Consider the following 21,658-nt stretch of genomic DNA (forward strand, 5'->3'; position numbering starts at 1 on the left):
CCTCCACCCCCTTAATCATCCCTTCCCTCATCTGTAGTAGATTCCCAAACCCAGATCCTCTTAACCAGCAACCACCTTCTCCCCAGTCCCTGAGAGCCCAAATCCTGAGAGTGTAAGCTCCAAAACAGCCTTTTCCCATCTAACACTCATTCTCAGGCCACCCAAAGACCACCCTCCTCAACAGCCTCTTCTATTCCTGCGGCCATTTACCCCTGACGGAGGCAGCAGGAATTGAGGGTATTGTGGTTAATTATGACAAACTTAATGAAATCACTCAAGGCCCTGACAAAAACCCAGCTCTCCTTCTCTCCCGCCTCATGGAGGCCTCACAGAAAATGGCCACCTTAGACCCTACCTCCCCAGAGCACCCATTTTATATCCCGAACAGCCCCTGACACACACCATAAACTTCGAAAAATAAACAGGTTCACAAACCCCTCAAAAAGACCTCATTAACCTGGCCTTTAAGGTCTTTGATAATAGAGACAAGGAGACCCAAATCCAAAAACAAAAGTGAGATCAGGCCAAGGCTGAGGCCCAGAAGGTGGCCTTCCAGCTCCTAGCCACCGCTCTCACCAACCCCAAATGTGGTGCTGGTCCTCCAACTGCGGGTAAGTAAGGGGCTAAGCCTCCTCTGGTCCCATGCTTCAAATGCAACAAGGAAGGACACTGGGCCAAGTCCTGCTCAAACCCGAGACCCCTGCCTGGGCCCTGCCCAAGGTGCAGAAGGGAATGCCACTGGAAATCAGACTGTAGTCTGGCTGCTCCAGGTCGGATCTCAGCAGTCCAGCAAGGCCGCCCTCTGGATCCGGTTTGGAGCTCCCAGACCTCCTGGGACTGGCCACGGAAGAAGCTGCCCAGGCCCTGACAGGGCCCCACAGACTTACATCACCAGGACAGAGCCTCGGGTAAGGACTGTGGTGACAGGTAAGCCGATCTCCTTTTTAATTGACACCGAGGCCACTTATTCTGCCCTCTCCGAATTCGCTGGGACCCTTGTCCACTCCTCAGTCTCTATTATGGTGATTGACGGATTAGTCTCACAGGCATTAGCCACCTCACCTCTATACTGCATCTTACTAAATTCCCCCATTCACTCTTTTCTCATTCTACCTCGGTGTCTGACCAGGGCCACCATGCATCTCCTCATAAAGCCCAGTTGTCCCAAACCACAGTCACCTACCTCAGTTTCACTCTCACACCCCACAAGGCTGAGCCATTCTTGGACTGTAAATGCCTTATCTTCTTATCTCCTCCATGACTGTCCCCTCCTCTGAACAAGAATGGTCTCTATTCTTGAGCTTGCCAACTTTAGTCTTCTCCCACTGAGCAAAGGGAACACTCACTGAGCCTTTAGATCCCAAGGCCAGCATTCTCACCCCTTTAATGCTCTGAAAACTGCTCTGACCTCAGCGCCTTGTCACCTCTCCCCACCCACCTTTCCAAAAGAACAACTTTCTTTACCTCACAGGCTTATTTAACAGTCCGGCTATTATCAGAAGCTGAGCTCATTATCTCCCAAACCTTAGCATGTTATCTCTAAGGAAAAATCTGGCAGCTTTGAATCCAAGTGGCTAGAGGCCTGGGAACAGGCTGCGGGGCCTGCTCCCTCCTCCCCCTGCCTTTTCTCCAGCCTCATAGGCCTATACATAATTTTCCAAAGTCTTTGGTAATTTAAAGGCTTTGGAGAATTGCTGGGTTAAATGATAAACATCTGAATATTTTAAAATAGCATACAATACTGAAACATTGATTGCTAGATATGATTTAATTTGTCTGCTCTTAGTTTTTATTACAGATGGTCTCCTGTACTTTGTTGAAGGTATATTTTCTTGAAAGTAAGAGTGCATTTGAAGAGTGTTCATAAATGTTAATCTAAGAAATGCTGGCTGTTTACTTTTTGGTAATCTTTGGAAAATAAGGGTTTCTAAGAGTGAAGGATTCTAATACATTTTAAAGAAAAAAGAAAGAAGAGGTCTGTATAAGTTGCTGAAGGTATGACAGAAAGAAAGAATATTAGAGTAGAAATACTTAATGGAAGGTCTGAGGCATGGTTATGCATTTTTGAAGGACATACAAAGAAGGTTTGAAGGCTAATTCAAAAGTGTGAAATTTGTGAAGGTTGCATATGTGATGAGAAGGGAAAGAGAAATGTTGAAAGAAATAAATAAATTCTAAAGTTAACTATTTAAAGTTTAAACAAAGGCCAGACCACTAGCTAATTTATAGCCTGCCTGTAACTAAAAAGCCCTTCTCTCCTCCTGACAAGGACAGAAAGGGAGGGGGAGAGGGGAAAAGAAAGAAAAAAAAAAAAGAGGGAGGGCAAGGGCCATTTTACTCTGAGCAAGAAAGCCTGAGGTTTCAGTCTCCACGCTTGGCAGGATAAGGTTGCTGGACACTTCGTAAGCTAAATCAGTATATGCAGCAGTGGAATTTTAAGACAGAAGTGTATATAATGCCTCAGACCCACACCTAGCCTGCTCTTCAGATTGGCTGGGTGGTGGGGAGGAGGGATGGCATCTGTACTTCATGGGTCAAATGTATAAGTTTGCTTACTTTGCTTTTTCAATAAAGGATAATACTTTAATTACTTGATAAGTTCTCTTTTCACAATATAATCAAGGTCTCATATAAACTCATTCATATGAGAAGCCAATATTTTATGAGCAACTGGTTCTAGTAAAGTCCAAAGTAAAATTTGCATATATATATGCAAATGATTACTAGTCAAAACAATGCTGTTTAAAAGTAAATTTAAATTTAAAAGGAAGAAATTTTAAAATCTCTTCCACCACTACTTACAGAGTAAACTAAAAGTTATTATTCAAGCATTAAATCTCACCATTAATGAGATACCATAAGTACAAGAAAGTTACTTTTACTTGAGATGTATGCATTGCATTATTGGCCAGCATGTCTCTCTCCTACCTGTTTTTCTGGAAGGCAACCAACTTGGTTGCTCTGTTTGAAAGAAAATAAAAGTCTTTAATGTAGCAATATTAAGGTGTAAAAGTAAAACAGCAAGGATTAAGGTTCAGTAAAAATAAGAAGTTAAGCCAGTAAATGGGAGATTATAATCTCAGGAAATTTAAAGTACTAAATTTGGCTGGAAATAGATTCTACTCTTTCCCACATTGTTAACAAATCAGAAAAATCAGGCCAGAGAAAAACCCTTTAATAGCAAGGGACAAAACTAGAAAAATAAAAATTTCTCCCCCAGGGTAACCAATCCTCCCCTAGCAAATAACCAGTCAGGCAACTAAGATCCTTAAACTAAGACGCCTAATCTTTTCCTCCCTAAAGATAACATCTAGGTCTCAGTTTTATTTCAGCTCCTCACTGGGTGCTGGAGCCATCCAGGCTCAACCACCTGGTGTGCAGATGATCAAATAAATTCATAATCCCTCACCATTCTGGCCTTGTGCATTCCTCCTTTGGTGATCTAACAAAAACCATGTACCTTTCCTCTTCTATAATTCCAAAAGCATTTGATTTAATTGCCATGAAGAAGGAAGTAACAACATCTAGATACTTGGGAAGCAAATGTTGAAGTTTAGGTCTCCTAAAACAGGGTTCAGATTATGGAAACCTCATACACAATAAGGTTGATACTTAAAATGATTTCCTCGTTGAAATGACAGGCTTAACATTTTAATGTTTTCACTGTATGTCTATGCAATTCAGCAAACTCGGTATGCAAGAAATACTGCATAATCAGAAAGCTAACACTTTTTTTGTAAATTCAAGTGGAAATTTGAAAAATATATATGTGAATTTATGTATTAGAATTATACCACACAAAATAGTTTTGATTCGTGGCCTGACAGTTTCTTACATACATATAATGCTTTAAAACATACACATAGCTATCTATGTCAATACAGAGACGAAGATATAGATGATGCTGTCATAGCTTGTATTCAAATGTAATTTCTCAGTAAGAGAAGAAGAGCTACATGCAGCACTAATGAGTGAAAGTAGAGGGGAGTCCAATAATACAATGCACCTCTGATAATCTGACTTCAGCGTTAACCGTGCCTTCTGCAAATGTTCACAAGATTATTTCTTCCTGAAGAGAGATAATGACTTCTGGTCAATGTTGCTAAAGCAAATACAAAGTCTAAAAATGCAGTTTGAAAACTGGCAGAATACATTATTAATTAAATGTAAATTAACATTAATACCTTTTCCTTTCTGTTGTTAACTGTGTCAGCAAGTAATCGAACTAGCCTCAATCATTACAAAGGAGATTTGAAGAGAGGCAACATTGTAAACCAAGTGGGTAGCCTCAGCTCCTTTCCTGGGGAAGCTCTGCAGATACGGAAGTAACTAACTTCCGAAGACTCTGCCAGTCCAACTTGCTAGATAAATGTCAACTAGTTCTCAAAGCTTCTAATCTGAAATAGTATCATGAGAGTTTAGTTGTTGGCAAAGACAAAGAAATAGATGGCACTGTGAACTGCAATGGGAAAATGTTTTCAGTGCTTGTGTCTGTTATATCGTTGCCATGGAATTTGGCATAGAATGCCAGATATGTATCTACATGAGTTTGTGATGTCTACTTAGGAGGACAATATTTTCCAGATTAATACTCTGTTTAGTTAGATAAATATAAAGGCAGCATGTTGTAATAGGAGTCCTATATTCTTTTTAAAATCCTTAATGTTAATTATTAGTGTGGTTTAAGACAAATGGTCTCAAACCTATTTCCAAATCTTGAAATTAGGATATAAGAATAGATCTCCAGCATTACTTTCACTTATAAGTAAGAAAATGAAAAGACAGTATTTTATGTTTCACGGTGTCTCTAGAAAACATTTGGAATATATTATGAAATGAGTAAGGTACTAAAATAATGGTTAAATATTTTCCTTAGTGTATGTGACATTCTAAGACTAATACTATATTAATTTTACTCTTATTGGAAAATTTGCCCTACTTATTCCCAATCCAGCAAAATATATTTTCATTACACACTTTGGTCATGTTAAATTAATTCTAGAAAAAGAGCCACAAAAGAAATTTCACTATGACAAAACATCTATTTGCCTTGAAATGGACTGAAGAAAAATTTTATTTTCAGGTAAGCAAACTAATTGGACACACTCAAAGGACTTTGTAAGTGGTTATTTTTTTACAGGGTTTATGGACCAAACTAATTTAAAGGCATGCAATTCCAAGCAAATAAAATAAGACAAGTGTTAGTGAAGCAGAGGCTCAAAGTCACCTATCTGTCATTTAGAATTCTAAGAGGCGAGAGACATCCTTTCCACTTGAATTAAAGACATCTTAGTATGCCACAAGGCATTTGGGGAATTTTAAAACTTCTCAAAACATAATTTATATGGTGATATATTCTATACAATTGTTACCATGCTTTCCTGGTAGGCATTACATATTAAAACAAGCATTCTTTGAAAAAGCTTGATAAGTTATAAAGAATTTTTGAGTAAAAATACTATGTCTAAAAATGTTCAAAATAAGAAACCCCAAAATAAAACAAAAACAAACAAAAAGGACAGGATGATGTCTTTGCGCTTCATGTTTCCTTCAACAATCAAGGTTTATAAAATAAAAGAAAGTCCTTAGCTGATGGACCTAGGACTATATTAGGAAATGAAAGAACATAGACATTTAAAAAATGATTTTATATATCTTTACTTCCACTGGTAATTTAAATAGCTTAGAAATACATTGGTTCAAAATCTTTACTTTTTAATTTTCTTCCAGCCAAGATAGATTACCGGGAGGCAGATGTATCCTGCCACCTGAAACAACCAAATAACTGAACAGGATTTATGAAATGATGATGCTCAGGACACTAAACATCCGGTAATGAAGAACAGTGATAGAGAGATGGAAATCAAACAGCCTCACCACTGCACTATACAGAATTTGTAGGCCACGGTGCAAGAGAACAAACCTGGTAGAAAATCTGAGTTGAGAAGATGGAACTCAGAGTCCAAGGAGTCTATGGCACCTGGAGTGTGCAGGTGGAATACCAGCAAAGAAAGTGTTGCACAGAAAGAGGGATCTGCAGAGGGGCTCCCTCACATATTCAGAGAAGTATTGATCAGGACATTAATGTGAGGAAAGTACCCAAACCTTGAAAACAACCAGAGGGATGCATTTAAGGTAACAGTACCAGCTCATCTAAGGTAACAGTACCAGCTCACACAGGACTTGGAAAACTACATAATCCATGGGACATTGTCTAGAGTACTCAGAAGACTTCACTCATTTTGAAAAATTATTAGCCCTATAACCAAACACTGCTCTGGTCTCACCTAAGAAATCTTTTTTATTTGTTTTCTTTTGTTTCAATCACAGTTTACAGCCCATATTATTTTGTATATCATAGTGGTTAGACAATCATATACTTTACAAAGTATTACCCTGACATTTCCAGTCCCCACCTGGCACCATACATAGTCATACATCATTATTGACTATATTTTCTATGCTGTATTTTACCTCCTTATATCTATTCTATAACTTATAATATGTAATTCGTAATCCCTTCACCTTTTCATTTGGTCCCCCAACACCCCACCCCACTTTATTTCTATGAGCGTGTTTTGTTAGTTTATGCATATTGTTCTTTATATTCCACATATGAGTGAAATCATATGGTATTTGTCTTTCTCGACTGACTTATTTCATTTAGTACTAGAGGCCTGGTGCATGAAATTCGTGCCTGGGGGGGGGGTGTGGGTCCCTCTCCAATCCAAGACCCCTCAGGTGATGTCTGACTGCCAGTTTAGGCACCATCCCTCTCGCAATCTGGGACTGCTGGCTCCTAACCACTCGCCTGCCTGCCTGCCTGATCGCCCCTAACTGCCGCTGCTTGCCAGCTTTATCACCCCCTAACTGCCCCCCTACAGGCCTGGCCACCCCCTAACTGTCCGGAAGGAAATCAGACGTCCGGAAGATGTCCAGTCAACCCAGTCTAATTAGCATTACCCTTTTATTAGTATCAGGGGTGGGCAAACTTTTTGACTTGAGGGCCACAATGGGTTCTTAAACTGGACAGGAGGGCCGGAACAAAAGCATGGATGGAGTGTTTGTGTGAGCTAATATAAATTCAAAATAAACATCATTACATAAAAGGGTACGGTCTTTTTTTTTTTTTTAGTTTTATTCATTTCAAACTGGCCGGATCCGGCCCACGGGCCGTAGTTTGCCCACGGCTGGTATAGATGCTACCCTCTAGGTCCATCCATGCTGTCATAAATTGTAAGATTTCCTTTTTTTTTTTAATAGCCAAACAATATTCCATTGTATGTATGTACCACATCTTCTTTTTCATTCATCTATTAATGGGCACTTGGGCTTCTTCCATATATTGGCTACTGTAAATAACACTGTAATGACGATGGGGTGCACACATTCTTTTGAGTTTGAGTTTCTTTGTATATACATTCAGAAGGAAAATCACTGTGATGCTTAACAAATCTTAAAAGCAAGGCCAACAATGATAAAACTGTTTCCAAGGAACTGAACTACATCCCCAAACAAGCTCAAGAATACTGCCTGGCCAGTGTGGCTCAGGATTGAGTGTTGTCCCTGGCACCAAGAGGTTGCTGCTTGGATTCCCCGTCAGGACATATGCCTGGGTTGTTGGCTTGACCCCACTAGAGGGTGTGCAGGAGGCAGCCAATTGATGTTTCTATCTTCTCACCCTCTCTCTCTAAAACACCAATAAAAACATATATTTAAAAAAAAAGTTTCCACCCTAACCGGTTTGGCTCAGTGGATAGAGCATTGGCCTGTGGACTCAAGGGTCCCAGGTTTGATTTTGGTCAAGGGCATGTACCTTGGTTGCGGGCACATACTCAGTGGGGAATGTGCAGGAGACAGCTGATCGATGTTTCTCTCTCATTGATGTTTCTAACTCTCTAACCCTCTCCCTTCCTCTCTGTAAAAAATCAATAAAATCTATAAAAAAGAAAAAAGTTTCCAATACCTATCAAGGTAAAATGCACAGTGTCTGACATCCAGCCACACTATGAGGCATGCAAAGGAGCAGGAATATAATGATTTGTAATGAGGCGAAAAAACAACAACAATCAATCAAAACCAACCGAGTACTGACACAGATGTTAGCATTAGCAGACAGTGGCATTAGAACAATTATTATTATAATATAATTTCATATGTTCAAAACATTAACCAGAGACATGGAAAATAGTTTTTAAAGACTCAAATTGAGTTTATAGAGATGAAAAGTACAATGGCTGAGATGAAAAATACACTGAGTAGTATTAAGGGCAAATAGACATTTCAAAAGAAATAATTAGTGAATGTGAAGACAATAAAAATTATCCAAAATGGAACACAAAGAGAAAAAATTCAGAATTTAAAGCTTTAATGAGCTGTGTGACATCTTTAAGGGGCCCTTATATATGTGTAATTAGAGTCTTCAAAGAAGAGGAAGAGGAGCAAAAACATTTAAAAAACATTAGCCAGAAAATCCTTACATTTTATCAAAACTATAAATTCACAGATCCAAGAAGTTTATGAGCCCAAGCACATGAAAAATGAATAAAACTAAGCAAAAGCACATCACAGTCAATCTTTCAAAACTAGGGATAAAAAGAAAATCTTAAAAGCAACCAAAGGAAAATCACTATCTATAGAAGTGTGCATAGAGTGTCAGCAAACGTATTGTTGGAAACAATGCAAACAGAGGCTGCAGAATGGTATCCTTGAAGTTTCTAAAGAAAAAAACTAGAACACTATACTCACAGGAAATGTCTTTCAACAAATAAAGGTGCTACAGACATTGTCAGAAGTACACAAGGTGAAAAGAATTCATGTTTAGTGTAATACTTTAAGCAATAAAAAAAAATTTAAAAAAAAAGAATTCATGTTTAGCAAATCCACACTACTATATATGTTAAATGAAGTCCTTCAGGCAAAATAAATTTGATAGCAGATGGAAATGTGGATCTACAAAAAGGACCAAAAAGCACCAGAAATAATAACTACTTTGGGCACCGACTATGCACACCCAGTCTGATTTCTCAGTTGGAATGAGTAGAGCTAATTAGGTAAAGTTCTCCAAGGTCTGATCATGGTGAATAGAGCTTTACTCATTTGAACGTTCTTGAACATCTGCTTTGAACATTCTTGTAAATCTCTTTTTATGAATTTAATATGTAAATTGCAGAGGCTGTGGAAAACTTGTCATTTGTAGTGAATCGTAAAATGTTTTGTTCTGAATTTACACTGACCACATACTTCCTGGTAACAACAGACTAACTCACTTATTATTTATTTATTTAATTGTGGCCAAAGAGTTGGCATAGGGTTTCTTGGTCTTTTAAAAAAAATTTTATTGTTGAGAGTATTAGAGATGTCCCCTATTTTTCTCCCCATTGCCCCCCTCTACCCGGTCCCCACCTCACTTCAGGCCTTCACCATTATTGTCTGTATTATGCTAAACAAAATAAGCCAGTCAGAGAAAAACAAGTATCACCTGATTTCACCTATATGTGGAATTGAGTGAACAAAATAAGCTGCTGAATAAAATAAAACCAGAGGGATGGGAACATGAAATAGACTGAGGAATCTAAGAGAGAAGAGTGGGTTGGTGGGGTGGGCAGGAAGAGATCAACCAAATAATATGCATATATGCTAACTCACATCTTGAAATCTCCTTTTTATTCAATAATACTGGGAACAGGATGCAATGAATTAAGATTGGTCAATTCACAAAGAAAAGCAATTTCTTTCTATAAGATTACAATCTCAAACTTGGAGCTGGCACTGTGGTTCTTGTCTCTTCCCCATATGAAACCCCTCTCATTGCTTATTTTGAGGGAAGCATTCCATTTAGTGTTCTCCCTACTGCAACATCCTGAATAAAGAATTCATTCACTTGCAAAAACAAAACAAAACCTATACCATTTTTTAAATTAAATTCTATTGGGGTGACAGCAAAACAGACAGACAGCCAACCAGATGTGAGATGGTATTTGCAAATAGTAACTCCGACAAAGGTTCAATTTCCAGAATATAAAAAACGTGTTAAACTTAACACCAAACAATTAAACAATCCAATCAAAAAGTGAGCAGAGGGCCTGAAAATACACCTCTCCCAAGAAGACATACAAACAGCCAATAGACATATGAAAAGATGTTCAACCTCTCTGGCAATTAAGGAAATGCAAATCAAAACTATGAGATACCACCTCACACCTGTTAGAGTGACCATTACCAACAAGATAAGCCATACCATTTTTAATGGGAAAAATGATAGAATAAAACAATTATTTTCACAAATCATATAATAATTTAATATCTGCCTGTAGGTCATTCTATTATTTCTGAATAATGAATACTTTAATTAAGATAGCAGTCTTCCCTAATTTCTTTACCACTTATGCAAATTTCTTGAGTGGACACTCTTTCTAATGATCAATCCATTGGACTCAACCTGCTTATTTTGATACTATTGTCTTTAAACTCTGTGGGTACCAAACTTTTTTGGGTCTCCTTCCTTTCAACTCTAAAAAATACTATAGGATCAAACTCCTTTCCATAGTTTATGTTAATTATTAGTTAGTGTAGGCATGTTTCCAACCTTTAATCACTGTTCACATATGTCCACTTCTCCTTGGGAATATCAACCACTCCCAGAGCTTTAGGTAGCACAGACAACCTGGTGACTCACAAACAAGTATGTCCCCAGTGCTTTAGATAAACATGTCCAGCAACCTTCTGCACACATTTAAAAGGATTTTCCATGAACGTTTTATATTAACATGTCCAAGATAGGAGGAACCATGTTTCTCTCTGAAGCGTGTCTCTTTTCCTTATTTAAGGTAATGTGTAATGCAAGCATTACCCAAGACCCCCTTGTTAGAAGGTTCTTAGTCATTCATGGCTACTCCCCAAATTTCCAACCTAAAAACATTCTGCTGTTTTTTTACACTTAGATATAATCTTAATGTCATCCACTTTTCTTTAAACCACTTCCCTAGTTTTTCCCTTCAGCATCTTTTTTGGTGTTCTACCTGATTTGCCAGCTTAATTTTACCGCCTTGAATCAATCTTCCCTCTAACAATCTGAGTGATATACTGTAGCATGTCATGCCCTGAGTAAAATCATTCAATGCCTCCCCATTGCCCAAGCTCCTTCGGTTCCTTAACCTCATCTCACACTAGTCTTTGGTTCACTTTTGGGAACCAAGTTCCAGATAAACATTTCTCTCTTTCTCTGGCAAATCCCGTGGTATATGACCTTGATTTTTTTTTTTTTAGTCTGAACTCTGCTGCAATCTTAATGCTAGCCTTTTCTCTGCTTTGCAATCTCTCTCTTTAGTTCAGGTTTCACCTCATACTGTCAGCTTTTCTTGACTCTTCTTCATAATCTTTTTGGTTAGGTGTGCTCATGGAAGCTTTTGCATATTTCTATTACTTCAATTATACAGCACGTGATATAGTGTTTAGATGCATGTTTATTTCTATGATTCTGAGGTAAACAATTTTTAAATCTTCATGCCTAGCAATGTCCTTGGCACACAGTAGTGGAGCAATAAATATTTATTGAAATGTTTTCAATGATAACAAATGATTGTCCTGATAGTGCTCAATAAAACTTATTATATTAATGTCTATGCAATAAAGGATTATCCTGAAGAAAAAAAAACACATTAATATAACTATTCTCTTAAATAAATTACTTTATATACATATTTGATTTAATAATTTTATGTTGGGAAGGCAGTCATGTAGGAAGCAAAAATATGTCTAGAAAAATGAACATTTTAGAAAGAAGGGATCTTTGATTCCTATAGAGGTATGTACATTTTAATATTAAGGTTACTTTTATCATCAGTAATGCTTTGGAGTTCTGTCTCCCCAGTTTAATTTGGTTTAATGATATATTGCCAGAGATTCAATTTTCACAATTGTATTCCATTTCATAGAAACAAAATTATTCCCAGGGCCTATGATTTCAGTAGCTATTATGTGTTTGTAGATAATCAGCCAGTCTTACTCCATTATTCTTTATCAACGTGAACAACTGTATGCATTTTTTATCATCCTGGTTTGATTTAGAAGTGCAATTTCTAAATAAAAGCCATTAGTGTTTTATAGATTAGATGACAAGAAAAGGACATTCCACACACACAAAAAGCATAATTGGAGCTGTCAGATTTGTCATATCCTTACTGTATATCCCATGGAGTGCATCAAAAAATCACCAGTAGAAAAAAACTTAACCTGAGCATATATAATACACATGCATAGTTATATAATATCATTGAAATTACATTTTCTTCAGTGAAATGGTTTCCTGAAATATTGTTTCTAGCCATCATGACCATTGCTATGGTCATTGAAATTTTATATATTTGTAGCTAACTCTCAACTCAATCTAAGCCTTATTTATTTTCTATATAAAAATAAATAAAAATAACATTAAATTTCTCTGACTTTGTGATAAATAACTGAAATGACTACTTCATAGAGAGACACATTTTGCTAAAGTATATACAATTGCATTATGTAAGATTCAGGCAGCTTAATTGAGAATTGATTATCCAGCTTTTATTATTATAAGAGCCTATTTTATTTGTCTTCAGGGAACAGAATACACAAGTGATATTTTTTTTAGAAATGGATTACATTTACTCCAGGCAAATCGTTTGATAGACTATTATTCAAACATACTACTTCACAGATGTTAATCAATAAAGGAAAAGGGCATTTTCTCTTTATAAAACAGCTTTTACAACTAAAGATAACCTAAATCATCTGATTTTTTGGGATAATAATATCAAAGAATTTCTGAATATTAATATTCTAATGTTTGTTCAATGTCTGCCTTTAACCCTATGCTTATGTGCCACAAGCAATCTATCTGCAGAAATGATTGTTTTCTTACCTGAAATGAAGTAATTGGATATATATTAACATGGGCCTCATTCCATCGTTGTCCTTTATTCCCACTCGAAGACCATAGTGGATTCTCCATTGTTGTCTGCCCTTTCAAACGTAGATAAACATTTAAAACACCTAAAAATAACAATGAAATTTTATTTTATACATTTGTTTTTGCTTCAAATGTGTTTCTTCTTGACCACTTTAAAAATGAGATTTTGCAGAAAATTCTAGTGTCTCCTCCTCTCTTCCCCTCTCATTGCCAATCTTGCTCTGATTGGCATGTGTGGCAGGCCTCCAAAAATGACAGTCCCCAAATCCCTAGACCCTGTGAATGTTACTTTATCTGACATTGCCGGTTTTGCAGGTGTGATTAAGTTAAGGATCTTGGATGGGAAGATTATTTTAGATCATCTGGTGGGTCCTAACAGTAATCACATAGATCATTATAAGATGGAGGCAGAGGAGATGTGATGCAGGGGAGAAGGTCACGTGAAAGGAAGAGAAGGTGCTCTGCAGCTTCATCTGAAGATGGAGAAGGATCCACAGCCGAGCACAGCAGCCTCTAGAAGTTAGAAAGGGCCAGGAAACCGATTCTGCCCTGCAGCCTGTAGAAGGAACCAGCCCTGTGAACACTCTGATTTTAGCCCCATTATACTCATTTTAGGTTTCTGTCCTCTGGAACTGTAAGATAACAAATTTGTGTTCTTTTCAACCACAAAGTTTGGGGTAACGTGTTTGTTTCAGTAGCAATAGGAACTACGATAGCATGTAGTCATGTACTCACTTGCCTAACTTGCCTGAAGTCTGACTCTAGTTCCTAATATTATTAGTTAGCTACTCTTTTTAAGTTCACTTTATCCAAGTCTCATTTTTTGTCTAAAAGGTATTTGAAATTAAAATAAAAATAGCTTCGCCTCATGATTTGATATACTTCTTTCAACAGTGTCATGTCCTGCTCATAGTAATAATAGTAATGATAATGATATATGTGTTGAATACTTCAGATAAAAAATTAATCCTCTCAGAAATCCTCTAAAGTTCTTACTATTACCTCCATTAGAGAACATTACTCCAGGGCATCCTTCTAACTGCTATGAAAGAGCCTTTTGGTTTTCTTCATGTTGCCAGGAATATATGTATATGAGGTCTCTTTATTCTAATATGGCTTAAACTTCAGTATTCCCTAATGCTCTTCTTACAGGACTCTTTGACCTCCCCATCTCTGTTCTGCTGTCAACTCCATAAGCTGCTATGTTGCTATCATGTAAGCATTGTTTTTTTTCTAATCTTAATACAAAAATAGACTAGACTTTGGGCAAAGACTCATGAGGAACCCTATATAAACTTCTCGAGTCAACTCTGCACACCTCCCTTCTTTCTGTTAACCAGACTCATGGATTCTAACTACTTCAGCTGCCCAGAACTCTGATCTCTGCCTCCTGAACTCAGTGGGATCTCCACATTCTGCTCAAATTTCAGGGCCCTGTGCCAGGCCCAGGAAATTGTCCTCAGGCGGAGAACTGGACTCCTGTAGAGATCTCCTCATTCCCATTATTTCATACATCTCAGTCTTGCCCTACTTCTTTTTTAAAAAAATATTTTTTGAAAACAGTTAGTTAATAGATTTTTGCCATTTCAGTAGTTGTTTATGACAGTAAAATGTATCTGGAAAAAGTTACTACTGATTGGCTTCATATGCCCTAATTTTGATAACTTTTGTATTATCCCATATAATGAAAGCCTAACATGCAAATAGACTGGATGGCGGAACAAACAGTGGAACGACCGGTGGTTATGACACACACTGACCACCAGGGGACAGATGCTCAATGCAAGAGCTTCCTCCAGCCCGCAGAGCCCAGGCCAGCTGAGACAGGTGCCAGTGGGGCCTTCTGATCACCCTGCCACCAGTAGCCCGCAGAGGGAGGCAACCAGCAGCGGTGGCGGGGGCGGGGCTGGCCAGAGAGTGGGCGGTGGGGCCAGCCAGCAAGCAGTGCCAGGCTGGCCAAGGTGGGTACCAGAAGGGGGTTCCCTGATCACTCCACTGGTTGTCCCACAGATCGGCCCTGATCTCCGGCCAGGCCTAGGGACCCTACCCGTGCACAAATTTCGTGCACTGGGCCTCTAGTTATTTATATGTTTACAGACATCTTAGTATATATATTTGTTCATATAAATATTGCATGTAAACACTGAAAAGCAGAAAATATAATATAAAAATCACCATTAAATTGATAATTCAGTGGTAGGTAGCCTCCTTAATATTTTTATGTATATTCCTTCAGGTATTTTTTAAATGTATATCTACTGCTGTACAGTTATATGGTATACAGAAGTTTATCTTTCAGATTTTAAATGCGATTTTGTCTAATTGTTTATACATAAGATCACACATTCATACATATTATACACATATACAGAAATATAAATACCCACCTTTGAAATGACAACAAAAATGCATTCTTCACATCACAGCTGCCACTTACTAGCTGAGTGACCTTGGCTTAGTCTCTTAATCTTTCGTCTCAGTTTTCTTATCAGGTAAGTGATGATAATAATAATAACTAGTATAAGGTTATTGTGAGAATTAAACTGAGTTAAAGTATGTAACAATTATGTCTCATTCATAGTCTTCACGATGTCTTATTATTAGCTATCAAGATATTAAAATGACATTTCTCTATATTGATGCAATTTATTATATTAGTACGTTTCTTAATGAATGTTGAACTATGACTATTACAGGAATACATTTCACTAGGTAATGAACTGCCACTCTCTTACTATACTTGATTCAAGTTGCTAGTATTCTATTTGGGAATGATGCATGCATATCTATAATAATAAAAGCACAATATGCTAATTAGACCAGACATCCTTCTGGATGACCTTCCAGACAAAGCTGGGATTGTGAGGGCTGTGACAAGCTGCCACAGCTGAGATGGCCGAGCTCCTTACAGGAATTTCATGCATCAGGCCTCTAGTCGGTATATATAAAGGCCTAAGCAACCGTTATGACCGAACGACTGGAATGACTGGAACAACTGGTTGACCAGTCACTCTGATGCACACTGACCACCAGGGGGCAGACGCTCAATGCTGGAGCTGACTCCTAGTGGTCAGTGCACTCCCACAGCCAACCTCCTGCAGTCCCTCCCCTTGGGCAGCAGGCCCCGATTGGCCCATCACCCACCCACCGTGGTGGCGGCACAGCAGCAAGGGAAGGAGGGGGTAGGCGGGAAACCACGTGTTGGTGGGCACCAACGGCGGCGTTGGTGTCTGGTGTCCATTCCTTCCGCTCCCGGCCTGGCGACCATTGCCTCCTCTCCCAACCCTGGGGCCTTTGGGCCCCAGGCTCGGACGGGGAACTGGGGGTGGGTGGTGGCTGACACAACCCCTTGTGTCAGCCCTTGGCTGGCTCCCTCCTCAGGGCCGGTGGCCAACCTCCTGCACCCCGTCTGTCCCCTGATCGCGGGCCAGGCCTAGGAACCCCACCCATGCATGAATTCATGGACCGGGCCTCGAGTTTATAAATAATATTCTCTAGTTTACTTTTTGTTTTATCTTTCTATCTTGCATGTTCACTTTTTGTCTCAGAATCTATTATTTTCTATCTATTTTTCCCTTTAATGTAAGAAATAATTTTTGGCTTGTCCTCTACAGTACTAATTTTATTTTCCACAGTGTGGATTCTGCTCTTTTGTCTCTAATGTCATCTTTATTTAGTTATTGTATTATTTATGATGTTGTCTGCTTTTCTGATCTCATCAAGCTTCCCTTTATTTTAGTTATTTATCCAGTTCCTTCTTTTCCTCAGTCTATTTTTGTATCATTCTTATCTTTTATTGTTTCATAAAGTTAATATTCATGTGTATTTTATTGAAAACATAAAGCATGTACTATACAAATTTTCCTTTCACCTGAACTGTCATTATGCCTTTTTCTTTTCCTTTTTAAAATTAAATTTATTGGGGTGACATCAGTTCAGTATGCCTTTCTCAACATGTTTGCTTCCTTTACTATAGGCATATTAGCCTTGCTTTACACTGTGTTTTTTTTTAAATCCTCATTCAAGGATATATTTATTGATTTTAGAGAGAGGAAAGGAAAGAGAGAAAGAGAGAGATGAGAGAGAAATGTTGATTTGTTGACTCTTGTTTGCACCCTGACTGGGGACTGAACCTGCAACCTATACGTATGTGCCATGACTTGGAATTGAACCCATGACCTTTTGGTGTAAGGCACAACACTCCAACCAACTGAGCCACATTGATCTGGGCTGTACTGTGGAATTTCATTAGAGCTTTATATTCTCTCTCTTTTACTCTCACTCTCATTTTCTTTTGCTTTATTTGCCCTGAAGTAATGCTAAGTAGTCCTGTGGCATTTTTTCTAAAACTACTATTGGAACTTCTTTTAGATTTTGTCAGCTCCTCCTCTAAGGTCTAAAGCTGTAGGGCAAGTTAACTGAGGTTTTATTATTACTTTGATTCAAAAATCTGAGACTAGTAGAAAAGCATTTATGTCATTGGGCCATTTAAGAGTTGAAATTCCTGGTATTTTCCCACTGTGTGGGTGAGCCATTGTGGCAGGGAACAGATTTCTGACACCATCCCTCTTTCCCTTTTTAGGAACTAGGTGTGGTTCAATTTTTCTTGCTTGTGCATTAAAAAGGCAACCACATGCCCAAAGGAAAAGCCACTGCAGAACTTATTTCTGGGTGATGTAATTGCATTCTATTTTTGGAAATTAATCCATAACAGGGAGGAATTACAATGAAATCAAACTCAAATAAATAAAAAAATGTGTTAATCTCTAAATAAAGTAATACTTTTTTTAACATATGTGCTATCATGGACTAACAATGTGTTAGCATATTCCTTTCAGAAATTATTTGAAGAAATAGTCTATGAATTAAAAAGGAGAACTCTTCCTCTATTCTATGGCATGTGTCTCCTACAGCCTATGCTGGATTAATGGAAAGTGACTGGTTTGGACTGTGATATTCTCTACTGATTTCTCCTTAACACTTTACTACTTTTCCAGAAGGGACATATTAGTTATCTTTTTCAGGTTATTTCTTAAATGTAATGCCTTAGCTTCTCTACCTAGTATAAGTCATACAATAGCTTGCATTTAATGAATGAAGGATGACCTCTCTAAATTACCAATGCAATACAAGTTGTTCCATACAAAAGTCACCAATAGCTACTTCAACAAATGTGAGGTGCTAATGTAAATAGATGGCAGTGAATGAATTACTATTTTATACGGAAGTCTTATTTCTCTTGAGTAGAATGAACTGTTGTTTTGATTGAAGTGACAGGAATAAATTCTGTCATCAAATCAATACATGGAAATTTTTGTTAGTATCCTATCTAATAAAAGACAAAAAGGGTAATTGACCATACCTTCGCTATGCTTCCCATTGTCTAATCAGGGTGATATGCAAATTAACTGCCAACAAATATGGTGGTTAATTTGCATACTAGGCCCAAAGCCTGCCAAGCAGCGAGGCCTCACGGCCCCGGGATCAATGGAGCCGTGAGGCCTCATGCCCACGGGATCAGCAGAGCCTTGAGGCCTCACAGCCCCGGGATTAGCAGAGCAGCGAAGCCTGATGGCTGGGAGGGGGGGCCTCTGGCCGGAGCCCAGCCAGAGCGAAGGCCTGGGTCCCGGGTGCCAGAAGAAAACTGGTGCCAGCATCCAAAGGAAGGGAAGGCCTATTGCACGAATCTCTTCGTGTAACAGGCCTCTAGTTAATAAAATAATATTGTTTAGACCTGTTAGTTGTAATTAAATTAAAAATATAATATGTATTATGTCTTCCAGAATTTACTTTAAAAATAAATACATGTTCTAGTACAAGATTTAATGAAACATATTAACATATAATTTACCATTATATCCCAAATAGTAGATTATTATATCAATATTGAATACCTTTTTCCTAAAAAACTATGCTTTTCCTGTGAGCATGTATAAATTTTTAAATTAACATTTTATTTTTATATATGTAATGTAACTCAAAATTGAATTATTTCAATTTATGTTTATTAAATATATGCTACATAAAAATATTTGTCCTAGGTCTAAAGAAACCAGGTCTGAATTATCCAGATGTTGAATTAGTTTTTTCATATATTAAATTAACTATATTGAATTGTGGTCAGATTTTATTTTAAAAAGCAGGTATTCCACCAATTAAAATATTAGCACTGGTAAGTGAATTCAGTAAAGTAGCAGTAAATATCCAAAATCAGTTGCAATTTTATTTTATTTTTTAATATGTTTCTATTGATTTTCAGAGAGGAATGGAGAGGGAGAGAGAGAGAGAAACATCAATGATAAGAGAGAATAGTTGATTGGCTGCCTCCTGCATGCCCTCTACCGGGGATCAAGCCCACAACCTGGGCATGCACCCTTGACCGGAATCAAATACAGGACCCTTCAGTCCACGGGCCAATGCTCTATCCACTGAGCCAAACCATCTAGGGCTCAGTTGCATTTTTATACAGGAATAATGAACTATCCTAAAAGAAAACAATCCTATTCACAATTGTTTCGAAAAACAACAAAAACCTAGGACTCAATTTAACCAAGGATACAAAAGACCTGTGTTTGGAGAGTTATAAGACACTGAAGAAAGAAATTGAAGAAGATATAAATAAGTGGAAGCATTATACTATGTTCATGGACATGATGAATTGGCATCGTTAATATGTCCATACTACACAGAAATCTGTAGGTTCAACACAATTCCTATCAATATACCAATGGTGTATTTCTCAGAATGAGAACAAATATTCCAAAAACTTATATGAAACCACGAAAACCCCTGTATATCCACAGCAGTCTGGAGAAAGAAGAACAAAGTTGGAATAAGCTGGTGTCAAACTATACAATAAGGCCACAGTAATCAAAACAGCATGGTACTGGCATAAAAAGAAACATATAGATCAATGCAACAGAAGAGAAAGCCCAGAAATAAACCCATACTTTTATAGTTAATTAATATTTTACAAAGAAGGTAAAATCATGCAATGGGATAATAATTGGTGCTGGAAAAATTGGACAGATATGTGCAAAAAATGAAAAGAACACCTTCTTACACCATACACAAGAATAAACTCAAAATTCATTAAAAACTTAAATGTTAGACTCAAAACCATAAAAATTATAAAAGAAAACATAGGAAACATAGGCAGTAAAATCTCAGATATTTCTTATAGCAATATTTTTTTTTCTGATTTATTGCTTGGACCAAGGGAAACAAAAGAAAAATAAACAAATGGACCTACATCAAACTAAAAACTTTTTTCACAGCAAAGGAAACCATCAACAAAATGAAAAGACAACCCCCTGAATGGGAGAACATATTCACAGATATATCTGATAAGGGCTTAATATTGAAAATTTATAAGGGACTTATAAAACTCAATACCAAAAACAAACAGACAATCCAATTAAGAATTGGGCAAAGGACCCGAATAGACACTTCTCCAAAGTGGACACATGAAATGATGTTCAACTTCACTAATCAATCAGAGAAATGCAAATTAAAGCCATAATAAGGTATCATCTCACTTCTGTCAGAATAGCTATCATTAAATCAACAAACATCAAGTGTTGGTGAGGATGTGGAGAAAAGGGAACTCTTGTGCACTATGGTGGGAATGTAGATTGGTGCAGCCACTGTTGAAAGCAGTATGGAGTTATCTCAAAAAATTAAAAATGGAACTGCCTTATGACCCAGTTATATCCAAAGACACCCAAAACACTAATTCGAAAGAATATATGCACCCCATGTTCATTGCAGCATTATTTACAACTAGATGCCTGGTGCACAGATTTGTGCACTGGTGGGGTCTTTTGGTATGCCCTGCGGGGATCGGGCCAAAACTGGCAGTCCAACATCCCCTTAGGGATATAGTAGTGGAAGGATGTTCGGTCTAATTAGCATATTATGCTTTTATTATTATAGATATAGATAGTGATTATTTAGAAGCAGCCCAAGTGTCCATCAGTAGATAGATGGATAAAACAAAGTGGTACATTTACACAATGGAATACTACTCAGCTCTGAAAAAGACAGAAATCTTACCTTTTGTGACAGCATGGATGGACTTGGAGAGTATTATGTTAAGCGAAATAAACCAAAAGGAGAAAGACAGGTACATTTGATTTCACTTATATATGGGATCTAATGAACAAAATAAACTGTCAAACAAAGTGGAGACTCATGGATATAGAGAACAGACTGACAGGTGTCAGAAGGGAGGGGATTGGGAGCTGGTTGAGAAGGGTGAAGGGATTAAGCAAAGAAAAAAATAGATTCATGGACACAGGCAACAGTATGGTGATTTCCAGATGGGAAGAGGTATGGGGGGAGGAAGAAGAAAAGAGAGGGGAGATAAATGGTAATGGAAGGGGATGACTTGGCGGTAAATACACACTACAATATACAGATGAAGTTTTGTAGAATTGTATACATGAACCCTGTATACTTTTATTTACCAATGTCAATAAACTCAATTACAAAAAGAGAGAGAGAGAAACAAAGGACAGATAAGTGAGAGATCAAGCTGGCTTTAAAGGAAGATGGGAGGGAGTACCACTTCTCTGAGTATGCCTCTCATGTAGTTTTGTGTTTGGAAAGTACACCAATGTTCTACATATAAAAAAATAACATTAAATCAATAAGAAAGGAAATAAAATAGCGCCAAACTGAAAGCAAACTGAAACAAATAATATTTCCCCA

General features: G+C 37.6%; 1 protein-coding gene across 2 annotated transcripts in view; it reads right to left on the reverse strand.

The window, feature by feature from the left end:
- Positions 1-21,658, reverse strand: part of MDGA2 (MAM domain containing glycosylphosphatidylinositol anchor 2) — a 905,340-nt gene that overhangs the window by 12,471 nt on the left and 871,211 nt on the right. For both annotated transcript variants that reach the window (XM_006090751.3, XM_006090753.2), the window contains one exon: positions 12,899-13,029. In XM_006090751.3, the coding sequence (XP_006090813.1) occupies positions 12,899-13,029 (131 nt within the window). The remainder of the gene's footprint in view (positions 1-12,898; positions 13,030-21,658) is intronic.

The sequence above is a fragment of the Myotis lucifugus genome, unplaced genomic scaffold (assembly GCF_000147115.1).
Source record: "Myotis lucifugus unplaced genomic scaffold, Myoluc2.0 scaffold_81, whole genome shotgun sequence".
NCBI classification, from domain to species: Eukaryota; Metazoa; Chordata; class Mammalia; order Chiroptera; family Vespertilionidae; genus Myotis; species Myotis lucifugus.